The sequence below is a fragment of the Podarcis raffonei genome, chromosome 16, assembly GCF_027172205.1.
Source record: "Podarcis raffonei isolate rPodRaf1 chromosome 16, rPodRaf1.pri, whole genome shotgun sequence".
In the NCBI taxonomy this organism is placed as follows: domain Eukaryota; kingdom Metazoa; phylum Chordata; class Lepidosauria; order Squamata; family Lacertidae; genus Podarcis; species Podarcis raffonei.
Genome location: NC_070617.1, coordinates 29,908,869 through 29,921,579, shown reverse-complemented (window position 1 = coordinate 29,921,579; position 12,711 = coordinate 29,908,869). Strand labels below are relative to the sequence as shown.

Genomic DNA, 12,711 nt, shown 5'->3' with positions numbered 1-12,711 from the left:
TGACAGCAACTCTCCAAGGTTTCAGACAGAGAATTTTTCCTAGCCCGACTTGGAGATGACTGGGATTGCACCTGAGAACTTCAGCATTCAAAGCAGATGTTTTGCCACTGAGCTATGGCTTTTCTGCAAAAGTGTTACTGTTAGTAATAAAATAAAAGCAGCCTTTCAATGAGTGGAACATGCCTTCCCCATTCGAAGGGCACTGTTGCATCCAGCCCGATGTTCTGTTTCGGCAAAATGCAAATGCAGAGAGCTGCTATTGTACTGGAATAACAATTATACTGCACTCTGGGTAACTCTCTTTCTGTGTTTCTTCTTTCTCTTCCCCCACCTTCCTGCCACACACACACAACTCTGATTCCCCTTTGTTTTTAGATTCTAAGCCCCTTGGGCTATGATCAAACTTGTTTATTCTAAAGTGCCATGTGTATAATATGGCGCCAATTAAATAAATTGCATTTACATAACTCAAACAAATATCATTCAAGTAACTTAATGCTTGGTACAGAGGATCTGTTGGAGGTACTCAGTACCATAAAGTGTGATCTCTTATTTGACTTTTTATCCCACTGGGTTCAAAAGATGGAGAAACTGTGATAAGATCTTCAGATGAGCCCCCTTTTGAACAAATGTACTGTCAATTGGTGCAATGTGCTAGGTATGTTTAAAGGAGAGAGATTTGTCTATAGTGCCACCCAGCTTAAGGAGGTTCAACACATGCCAACTTTAGGCCTTCTTCTTTGCCTTTTTTGATCCACCATTTTAAAACTAACTTTACAGCCTCTGCCAGCTTTTCAGTTTCCTAAATCATTGGATTTTCTCAGTGGTTGTGTTGTACACTGTCCCGGAATCCGTTGGAAGTGGTATAGACATCTTAAAAGCATGATTTCCTGTTGCTTTTCTAAAAATAAAAGTGTAACACCTGCCATCAGTCATGTGCTGAAATGATGCCTGCTTTCAGAACAAATTTCAAAAGTCACACTCAGTGCCAGATCGCTGTTTGGCTTGGACTGTGCCGCAGCATGGCAGAACATCAACTGGTGGTTTGGATGGCAGGGAGACATTTGGTATCAAATTCACTTTGTGTACAACCTGGTACATTGTGGGAAGAGGCTCCCGAGTCATGAGATTTTGTTCCTCTTACTGTTTTTCAGGGAAGCCGATATTTTCAGTTGACATTCATCCAGATGGGACCAAGTTTGCAACTGGAGGGCAAGGTATGTTCACAGATTATATCCTCTTGAGAAAACTCTGTTTCCAAGTTGATTACTGGCTACCTTGAAAATAAATCATGGATCATGTTTTTTCAATGCAGTACCAAAGAGTTACATGTGGGGCTGATGGCATGATAACCATTGCAAACCATACATATTTTTTTACTTTGATGCAGAGGTGGAAGGTAAAATTGCATAAGCCATTTCTCGTAAAATTGATCTACCCTCCTTTCATGTACACAGAAGTAACGAACCACAGTTTGTGGCTTAACGTTGCGTCTGAACCAGTAATCTGCTTCATTTGGACCATGATTGTTAAGCCAAGGTGTGTTCTTGGCTTTTGTTGGCATGAAACAACCCATGATCCTCAGCTTGGATGTAAAAGTGTGCTGTGGTTCATGGTTTGCTGCTCTCGCTTGTGCAATAGGAGAAGCAAAACGCGAGAGATCTTTGCATTCGGGCTAAACTATGGTTTAGCATGAGGTCCAAACCATAAATGAGACTTGCTGTAAATCTTTCAACACTCATATTTTCTGTAAAGGTAAAGGGACCCCTGACCATTAGGTCCAGTCGTGACTGACTCTGGGGTTGTGGCGCTCATCTCGCTTTATTGTCCGAGGGAGCCAGCGTACAGCTTCCGGGTTATGTGGCCAGCAGGACTAAGCCACTTCTGGCGAACCAGAGCAGCGCTCGGAAATGCCGTTTACCTTCCCGCTGGAGCGGTACCTATTTACCTATTTGCATTTTGACGTGCTTTCGAACTGCTAGGTTGGCAGGAGCAGGGACCGAGCAACGGGAGCTCACCCCGTCGCGGGGTATTCGAACCGCTGACCTTCTGATCGGCAAGTCCTAGGCTCTGTGGTTTAACCCACAGTGCCACCCGCGTCCCTCATATTTTCTGTAGGATGCCCAATATAACATATTAAGACATTTCTTCCTTAAATTACCATACAGTCAGGCTGCCCTTGTTCTGTTGAATAGCGTTCCTGTTGAGATATGACAGGCGGTCACAGTCTGTACTTTCCAGGAACAATGGAAAACATTTTTGTTCTAACAGGCTTTCCCAGCTGCATAAACGTGTCCTTGCCATGAGTGTGTCTACTTGGCATTGTTTTAGTTTTGTTTAATTGTATCCGTTGTGTTTTTGTGTGTGGTGACCGCCGTGAGATTATTGTGTGAAAGGTGATTAACAAATGGATGACAATGATAATTCATTGCTGTTTTACACCAGTTCAGGGCTAGCTCAGATCTTTGGCTCCTGTTGATACTGTCTTTCACACAGGGAAGAGGGGTTGGAGTGCACATATTATGCTGTGACAGGTGTCTCTCTCCTCCCCCCCCCCCCGTTACCTGTGGATCTTTGCCTCCCCACTTAAAAGAGGTGAAATAATCACAGATAACACGCAAATGGCCATTTCCTTTATCCGATAGAAATTGAAGGGGGTGGCAGCATTTCAATGGGGACAAATCCTGATACCTTTCTGCCACACTAGAGATCCCATTAGGCTTTTTCACACATCACACGGAATGTGGGTACACTGTATACATGTGTTTGTTTGTTTGTTTGAAAGCGGTGCTTACTTGTTCATTTGTACAGCTCAGCTAGCATGGTAATACCTACAGACTGTGCACTTGCCGGTGGTTACATGTGAATAAATGTTCAGTTCAACTGTTGCGTATAAAGATTGTGTGCTTGTTGAAAATGTGTTTGTGTGTGTCTGTGGGCTGTGTAAATCCTGTAAGAAAAGGAAACAGACAACGGAATGTTATTAAATCACACATTTTAAAATCATGACAAACAACACATGCTTGTTCTACAACTAATATTGTTCAGGTTCTTCTCTCCCAACCATTTCTTTTCCTTGTCAAATTTTCAAATTAAAAACTAGTAATTTATTATTAGTATCATTGCTGATGCTATTTTAACTGTCCTTTTCCAGTGCTCGGAGTGACATGGTTTTAAAACTACAGAAATAATTAAAAATCTATAACCTCACCATAGAAAAGAACAGAAACAAGAACTGGCAGCAATGTAACTGCTAGATCATCATCACAATACAGCTTTGCCTCATATAGATAGACCTTCTCCACACGCAAGTTTTCCCTGCCACAATGAAGGGCATTTTGTTAGCTTACATTGATCTTGACATTGCTCAGCGTAGTTTAAAATGTGTAATTTAATAACAGTCTGTAACTGGTTTCCTTTCTTTGCTTTATTTACATTGGCCGGCTCAACCCCATTTCTGTTAATCAAATCAACAATGCAAGCAAACCTTGTTGCTGTTTCTGAAGAGTGACATTTGATAATCTGACTAAATCGTCTTGGCCATTTTCCTTTCTTAGGTTAGTTGGAATAATCATTCTAGCTATTTGTCTGCGTATGATGCCGCTTTGTTGTTTTGATTTCCTCCTGGAATCCAACCTGCAGTTACACAATCCCTTAAATCTGGTCGATTTTAGCAAATCTGGTGCATCTGTATGCTATGGGCTGGACTGCAACTTTTGCTTCTGCGTAGACAATTTATAGTGTCCCAGTGCCAAGGGCAAATTAGCTGAATGTACCGTATTTTGAATGGGAATGTATGGGAATGTATGTATAGCTCAGTTGGTAGAGCATGAGACTCTTAATCTCAGGGTCATGGGTTTGAGCCCCACGTTGGGCAAAAGATTCCTGCTTTTCAGGGCATTGGAATAGATGAGCCTTGTGGTCCCTTCCAACTCTACAATTCTATGATTCAGCAGTTCTGAATTCTGTGGTTCTATGAAACACCGCTTGGGTCTTGTAGGCTGTAATCCAGGGGTGCCCAGACTTTTTTCAAAGAGACCCAGATTTGATGAACATGCGTGATGGCCCACCAAAGTTGTTGAGCTTTCTTCTTTACCATTTCCCCCCAAAGTTGTTCAGCTCTTTTTAGGATTTTACCCCTATTAAATCGACCGGCGGGCCAGATTAGGACTTTGCACATGCCTGATGTAATCCTTTATAGTTTTACTTGGAAATAAGTCCCATTGGACTCAGTGGTGCTTCCAGCCAGTGGCCTTCAACCAGTCAAGACTTGAGACCCACCCCTGACTTCTAAGCTGCAACATAGGACCCATCTGATTTATAGCTGGTAGCGTTATAGTAATGCATATTATTAAATCCTAAAATGGCAATTCACAGAGCAATATACATAGTGTTACTTCTGCATCACTACTGAAGGAAAACGAATCCTGCAGTGTGGCAAGAGAAAGGCACGAGCATGCAGTAGCCCAGAAATATGCATTTTATTTTATTTCTTAAATGGCTCCTGCCTTCCTCCTTCTACATTGCAGCACTCGTGGAAATTGATAAAATGAGCATTTTGTCCGGTGAATGCATCCTGGTCCAGATAAGCATGTAGTCCTCCTTTGGTCTGCTCAGCTGAAGCTGGAATCCAACATGGCGGCAACAGCTTTGCTGTGGACCACTTGGTGTGGCCTTGCGACCCATCTCTGGGTCCCAACCCAGGTTGAAGACCTATGTCCTGAGCAGATTTGTTGTGTGCTCTAGCCAAAGCCGCAAGTGCAAGTATTTACTCTTGTGCAATGGAATTTACCCCTCCCAACCTCTTGTTACCCCTCCCCCCCCAAAAAAATCAGTTCTGGGTTTCTCCCCCCCCAACCCTCTGGAGCAGATTGGAGAGGAGGGTGCAGAGTGGGCTTGGGGGAGTTTTGCTGTGCAAATGTAAATGGAACTCTGTAGTTGGAACCCACCCGCCCCACAGTGTTGCACTGTCAGTCTTTCTCTATTTGATCACCATCATCATCGTGGCAACATGCAGGTAACGAAAGTATTCTCTGTGGAAACACCAGCGCTTTTCTGTAAAATGGTATGTTGATTTCTCTTTGTCCTTAGGACAGGATTCTGGGAAGGTTGTGATATGGAACATGGCTCCCGTCCTCAAAGAGGAAGACGAAAAGAACGAGAATGTACCCAAGATGCTCTGTCAGATGGACAATCATTTAGGTATTGTAGAACAGGGGAGGGTGGACTTCAGGTTTGTGGCATCCAGGAGAGCTCCAACATTCACCAGGGTGGTTAGGTGCAACAGGCATACAGTGGTACCTCAGTATACGAACGGGATCCGTTCCGGAGCCCCGTTCACATCCTGAATGGAACGTAAGACGTGACGGGGCGTCTGCACGTGCACGGGTTGCGTTTTGCCACTTCCGCGCATGCGTGTGACGTCATTTTGAGCGTCTGCGCATGCGTGAGTGGTGAAACCCGGAAGTAACGCGGTCCGTTACTTCCGGGTTGCCGCGGAGTGCAACCAGAAAGTGCACAACCTGAAGCACATTCAACCCGAGGTATGACAGTACTGTAAGGATTAAAGGATTTTGAGACCTGGAATTTGTTTGGCTGCTTTTTAGTACGGTACCAGAAATGGACAGAGCTCACAATCCTTCAGCAGAGAAATCCACTTCTGGTTTACCCTTCACCCCCAGCTCTCGTAATTTCAGACGTATAATTTAAAGGGGCCAGGGCCGGAATTTTGTTCTTTAATAATTGATAGTCGGAAATCCTTGACCATTTACTGAAAATTGCCCAGAGATATAACACTGCATCTCTTATCTACCTTCTATCTGTCCCTCCTGGAGAATTACATTTCCATTTCGGTGCTGGTTGGTCAGTAAAGTGCAAGGAATGGCATGGAGTAGTGTTCTTTAACGTTGGGTCCCCAGATGTTGTTGGACTACAACTCCCATTATCTTTCACAATTGGCTAAGCTGGCCAGGGATGATGGGAGTTGTAGTCCAACAACACAAGGGAATCACAGGTTGAAGAACTCTGGTGTAGAGAACCGTGGGCCTTAGTTGCATATCAGAGGATTGTAGACTTTGAAAACTGCTTTGAATGTTACACTAAGCCATGGTTTGGTGTTAAGGAATGACCCATCTTCTTGCATGCTCCTCCCCCCCCCACTTGTTCCACTTTTAGAAATACCTTTCTGATGTCCAGGGATGAGTGGGTTGTACTAGAATGCCAGATGGTACCCATTCTCAATTGCACCATTTTTTAAAGGACCTTATCCCACTGAAATATTTGCTCAGTGACCTGTTCATTTTAAAGGAGAACAGAAGGCTGTAAAGATTTACCGTATTTTTCGCCCTATAGGACGCACTTTCCCCCCTCCAAAAATTAAGGGGAAATGTGTGTGTGTCCTATGGGGCGAATGCAGGCTTTCGCTGAAGCCTGGAGAGCGAGAGGGGTCAGTGCGCACCGACCCCTTTTGTTCTCCAGGCTTCAGGAAGCTATCCGCAAGCCTTGGGAGCCCGGCGGGAGTTCCCGCAAGGCTCCCAAGGCTTGTGGACAGCAGCCTGCAGCCCTAAACCCGGGGAGCGCAGCGGAGCGCACCCCGGGCTTCAGGCTGCTCTGTGCAAGCCTAGGGAGCCCGGCGGGAACTCAGGCTTCCCCCGCCCCAGCCCCGTGCCTGGGGGAGGAAATATTTTTTTTTTCTTTATTCCCCCCCCCCCCCCCCAAAATCCTAGGTGCGCCCTATGGGCCACTGAGCCCTATAGGGCGAAAAATACGGTAGGTGCTCATACACACCACCTCCTCCAGTATGACCCTGCCCACATTTTGAGATCAGCATCCATGGCCTTGCCTTTTATCCACCACCAGAACATGTATGTGGGTACAAAAGACAGGGTCTTTCCAGTAGAGGGGACCTGAAGCATTGAGCATATTGAATCTTGTCATTGGCAGTTAATACCTGCTTATCAAACGAAGCATATTGCTGTTGAGTGCATTGATATTTCTTCGCCTCTGATGTTGCTGAGTTTTCGTTTTATTTTGCTTTCCTATGTTACTGTTTTACAGACATGACATTATGCCGCTTTGCTCGGCTTGTAAGCTGTTTTGATCACTGCAGGTGGAAAAAGCTAAAATTCCAAACAATAAGTACATTTCAAATGCTTGTTTTATTGGTAACGCAACATCTCTGAAGAAAAGCATTGTTTGAAATGTAGGCAATCGCATTTCCTTCCCTCTTCATTCATGGTTAGTTCCCCCTCCACTCATATGGTTTGGTGGGTGCAGCCCCCACCTCCCACCAGTGGGACAGAAACACAGTCTGTTTCTGCAGCTGATATCCAGTGCATGAACACTGCAGAAAGATAAAGACGCCATTACAATTATCAGAAGCATACAGAGAGAATTGCAAAGGGTGTGAACCCATTAAAAATACTGTGAACTATTCTGACGTGCCTCGATATAAAAATCCACCTTCTTTCCGTTTGTGTGTGTTTCTTCCATTTTAGCATGCGTGAACTGTGTACGATGGTCAAACAATGGCATGTATCTGGCTTCCGGGGGAGACGACAAGCTGATCATGATTTGGAAGAGAGCTGCGTAAGTGTGCTGCCCGCCCCTGCCCCAAATTTACATCTTTCCTTGTTCCCTGAACGTTTGTTGAATTATTCCCTGTTTCTTATCTCCAGAGTTCTGTAAACACTTTCTAGAATACAAAAAGCTAATTTTTTTGCCCAGGCTTTCCCTGACCCACCAGGTTGCACCCTGACTTATGTGTCTTAATCCCCTGAATTCCAGTTTTACTTGCTTTTACAGTCGTACCTCTGAAGTTGAACGCCTTGCGAGTCAAACGTTTTGGCTTCCGAACGCTACAAACCCGGAAGTGAGTGTTCCGGTTTGCGAACGTTCTTTCGGAACCCGAATGTCTGATGCAGGTTCCGCGGCTTCCGATTGGCTGCAGGAGCTTCTTGCAGCCAATCAGAAGCCATGCCTTGGTTTCCGAACATTTTGGAAGTTGAACGGACTGCTGGAACGGATTCCGTTCGACTTCCGAGGTACAACTGTATTTATATTGGTTTTGTTTGTTTTAGGTTTGTATTTTTGTTCTAATGAATTTTTTTCCCCTATCATACGGAGTCTACACTGCTTAGAGATTTTTTTAAAAAAAAAATATTGTGGTTAGGCTTTTGAATAAAATGAAGAAATTAAATAAATACAGGCTCCCTATTAAAAGTCTCCTCTAAATGTGGGGTGGGGTGAGGTTTTTGTCTGCTAAAGTTGATTTCAACTGTTGTGGTGGTTCACAAAGGAATTCTGCCATGTGGTTGCTTTTGGTAACTCTTGTTCCCGTCTTCCATAGGTACATTGGGCCGAGCACAGTGTTTGGTTCCAGTAGTAAACTTGCTAACGTAGAACAGTGGAGGTGTCTCTCAATCCTTCGAAGCCATTCGGGGGGTAAGTGTGTCTGAAACACTGGAAGGTGCTCACAGTGCATTACTTGATCTCTGAACCCATCCCAAAGTTCACTCCCCATTATCTGGTCTGCTTTAGATAGATGTCATTTGGCACCCAGTAGAATGGGCAGCATTGCTTTCCATTGCACTGCTTCTGTGCAGTTACCGTATTTTTTTGCTCTATAGGACGCACTTTTCCCCCTCCAAAAATTAAGGGGAAATAAGTGTGCATCCTATGGAGCGAAAGCAGGCTCCTTGGCTTCAGCGATAGCAACGATAAGCCTCCAAAGCGCAGAGGGAGCGCTCCCTCTGTGCTCCGGAGCCTTCACATTGCTTTCGCTGAAGCCTGGAGAGCGAGAGGGGTCGGATAGCCGCCTGAAGCCTTTGGAGCGCAGCGCGAGTTCCCGCTGCGCTCTGGAGGCTTCAGGTTCCTTTCGCTGAAGCCAGGAGAGCAAGACTCTCCTGGCTTCCGCAGAGAGGGAGAGCTGCGCAGCGCCCCTTCAGCCAAGCGGGAGGAGAAATGGAAGGGGCTCCGTTTCTCCTGCCGCTTCGCTGAAGGTGCGCTGAGCAGAGAGGGGGAGAATTTTGTTGTTCTCCTCCTCTAAAACAAAGTGCGTCCTATGGTCCGGTGCGTCCTATAGAGCGAAAAGTACGGTATTGCAACAAGCAGACGGCTGTGAATTTCAGTTCTCTGAACTCAAAGGGAGCTGTTAAGCGGATGGGTGGCTAGTTTTCTGTTTCCCCTGAGAAATGGTTCACTTAAGGTGTGTGTTGTTTGTTTTTTGCATCCCCTGCAGATGTCATGGATGTGGCGTGGTCTCCTCATGATGCCTGGCTGGCCTCTTGTAGTGTGGATAACACTGTTGTCATCTGGAATGCTGTCAAATTCCCAGGTATAATGCAGAGTTCTGACTATCAAGAGGTAATGGTTTGTTTCGCGGGGGCCACCGCTCAATATGACAAACCTTTTTGAACAAAACAAACAAACCCGGTTCACCCATATAGCGCTAAGCGAAGCCCATGGTTTAGCACAAATGCGCATCACGTGGGTTCCCGGAACAAGGACTGTGCCCTCTCCTGGTCCTGCTGCTGCCCTACTACCTAGGACCAAGCCATGCTTTGGCTTAGCATTACGTCCGAACCTGGGCTCATGGTTTGTCTTGCTCCAGAAAAACCACATGCTGTAACCAGGGTTTGTTCTCTGTTTACCACTTACGATTTGTCTGGGGAAGGCAAACCATGAGCCCAAACTCAGATGTAATGCTAAGCCAAACCATGGCTTATCCCCAGGTAGCACGGCAGTGGCAGGACTGAGAGAGGAGTGCAGGGGCTGCGATCTTCACTTTGGAGACCCACATGTTTGCTCTTTTGCAGTAAGACATGGTTTGACTTGGGGCTACAAGCAAACTGGGCTACCATGCTGACCTCATGAATATTATTGACCCCGCTAATATTATTGTCAATCTTCCAACGTCTTCTCTCCACCGCCTTGCAATTTTTAAGCTTTAGAGCAGGGATGTCCAACAAGCCGAATGTCCACGGCTTCCGATTGACTGCAGGAGCTTCCTGCACCAATCAGAAGCTGTGCTTTGGTTTTCGAACGTTTTGGAAGTTGAACAGACTTCCAGAACGGATTCCATTCAGCTTCCAAGGTACAACTGTATTCTTTCATATCCCCTAGTTGCATTTGTATGCAAGTGTCTTTTAAAAACAACAACAACTACTATGAATTCAGCATGATTGAATACCAACTTGTACCAAGACGTTGTCATGCTTCAGTAGCATTTTAAAGCTCTCTCAGCTTTATCCAGTTAAATAGTTCTTGAAAAAGTCAGCATGTATTTTTTTAAAAAAACCTTTTTATCTCTTTGCTGCATGCAGAAATTCTTGCCACTCTGAAGGGACATTCTGGCTTAGTTAAGGGGCTCACCTGGGACCCAGTGGGGAAATACATTGCGTCGCAAGCAGATGACCGAAGCTTGAAGGTGTGGCGTACCATGGACTGGCAGCTAGAAACCAGCATCACCAAACCGTTTGATGAGGTGTGTGTTGTGTTAGCCGTCTCAACAACTCATCCCGTGAACGAACATGACTGCAGATGTGGGGTAGCTTTTTTAGCACAGGGGCTGCATTCCTTTCCAGGTGGAGGGGCACAGGCCATTGATGGGCAGGGCTGGAGGAAGAAGTGGGAGGAGCAATAAATGTAATTTTAAACCTTCGTACAAGAGATGTCTTTCAAGACCTCCACAAGGGATTATTTATCTGTCCTGTTAGGTTTCCAAGGGGTTGCTCGAGAGCAAGCAGGCAAGTACCTCCCTGCTCGGCTGTGAAGCCTTGCTTTTGATGCAAAATAAACTTTATCTGCCCGGAGCGCCACTCTCCCGTGGCTGGCTCATTCACTGGCAGAATCCGTGAGTGGGCGGGGCTTAAACTTTCCCCAGCAAAGTAGTTTCTTGACGCCCAGTCTGCGCCTCCCCTCTCTGCGCGAAACCTTACTGCACAAGGAGGGCGTGGGTAACGGTGGACCTCTCCCCTCCCAGCTTTTGCCCAGGCAAGGTATCCTGGCAACGCCTCGCCTCCTGCAGCTCCTCTCCACTGGAGTCGTGGTTACTCTCCCCCACCAAGGAGGAGCTGCTTTCCACGATCTTTGGGGGCTCTCTGTAACCCATCTGGCTTTTCCTCTCTCCCTCCTCAACCGATGGCAATTCCCTGACATGTCCCTTATGCGTATTCAACCCCCAGCTTCAGATCAAGATGTCAGGGCTCCCAGCTTTGCAGTTCTGGCTCGCAGGACAAATGCAAACCGTTGTTTGGCTGTCCACATCCTTCAATCCAGGGGGAGGAGGAAATTACAATCTGCAAAGAGAAGTAGGCAAGTGTGAGTCCAAGGCACCTGCCATCCAAGACAGGACTTTGCGCCAAACATCCAGGGGGCCACTCAGCCAATTAAGTAGAAGGGCCCCCAAACACAGCAGAGTAATTGAAGTAATACACATTGGCCCCTAAAGATGTACATCTGTTAATCTCATATAGTCAAAGCTCGGTTGTCGAAGGTAGTCTGTTCCGGAAGACGGTTTGACTTCCGAAACGTTGGACAACCAAGGCACGGCTTCCAATTGGTTGCAAGAGCTTCTTGCACTCAAGGGGAAGCCGTGTCGGACATTCTGGTTCTGAAAAACGTCTGAAAACCGGAGCATTTATTTCCATGTTTTCGGCATTTGGGACCTGAAACGTTAGAAAATGGAGCCATTCGAGAACCGAGGTTTGACTAAAAGCACCTAACTGAACTCCTGCTTCCTGGCCTGTTCTTGATCTGAGCCAAGCCGTAGCAGCTGATCGATTTTGCCTTCTTCATTCAGGTGCCTTTGAAATGAGCAGGTACCATCATTTCCAAACTGAGCACCGTGTGCCGTTTTGGTCCATATATATTTGGGTGCATGTGGCTGTTCTGTCTCCCACATATCGCTTAGGAATTCAGTGTCTGTTCTCCCCAGTTGCTGCATTCTGAGACTGGGGGTTCACGTAGTGTAAGCTTAAGATGGTTGCAAATCGTAATTTCTGAAAATATAAGAACATATAGGGAGCCTCCTGGACAATGCCAACGGCCCATCTGGTCCTACACCCTGTTCTCACAGTGGCCAAGCAAATGCTTGCAAGCAGGGCCTGAATGCAACAGCAACAACTGGTATTCAGAGGCGGACCGCCTCCAACAGTGAAGGTAGAATGCAGCATCCCCAGCCTAGTAGCCACTGGCAGCCCTATCCTCCAGGAAGCCAAAGTGGTTGGGTGACATGGGCAAGTGCGAGTGCCACCCCAGATGATGCCAGTGACAGATAATACGTGTTGAATCTGGTTATAGATAAGGGTGTCATTTATCATTCATGAACGTTTGGCAAACGTGATGGTCAGTCCCTTCTGCGGCCTGATTTTACTTTTCAGTGTGGAGGAACGACCCATGTTTTACGTCTCAGCTGGTCACCCGACGGACACTATCTCGTCTCTGCTCATGCCATGAATAATTCTGGTCCCACGGCACAGATCATTGAGCGAGACGGGTGGAAGACCAACATGGATTTTGTTGGCCATCGCAAAGCAGTGACAGTGGTGGTAGGTTCATTTATTTAAAAGCGTTTATGAACTGAGATATATTGACACACACACACACATATACACATCCACACATATACCTCCTGCCAACCTAGCAAGCTGAACTGGGTTCCACTCAAGCACAAAAACAAAACAAAAAGAGCCACAAAACCCAAAACCCAAA

At 46.1% G+C, this 12,711-nt stretch overlaps 1 protein-coding gene across 1 annotated transcript in view; it reads left to right on the top strand.

Annotated features, from left to right (window-relative positions):
• Positions 1 to 12,711, top strand: part of LOC128404018 (protein HIRA) — a 63,647-nt gene that overhangs the window by 12,235 nt on the left and 38,701 nt on the right. The window contains exons 2-8 of the mRNA XM_053369259.1: positions 1,155 to 1,217; positions 5,092 to 5,202; positions 7,497 to 7,587; positions 8,348 to 8,442; positions 9,239 to 9,334; positions 10,323 to 10,483; positions 12,381 to 12,548. Of these exons, the coding sequence (XP_053225234.1) occupies positions 1,155 to 1,217; positions 5,092 to 5,202; positions 7,497 to 7,587; positions 8,348 to 8,442; positions 9,239 to 9,334; positions 10,323 to 10,483; positions 12,381 to 12,548 (785 nt within the window). The remainder of the gene's footprint in view (positions 1 to 1,154; positions 1,218 to 5,091; positions 5,203 to 7,496; positions 7,588 to 8,347; positions 8,443 to 9,238; positions 9,335 to 10,322; positions 10,484 to 12,380; positions 12,549 to 12,711) is intronic.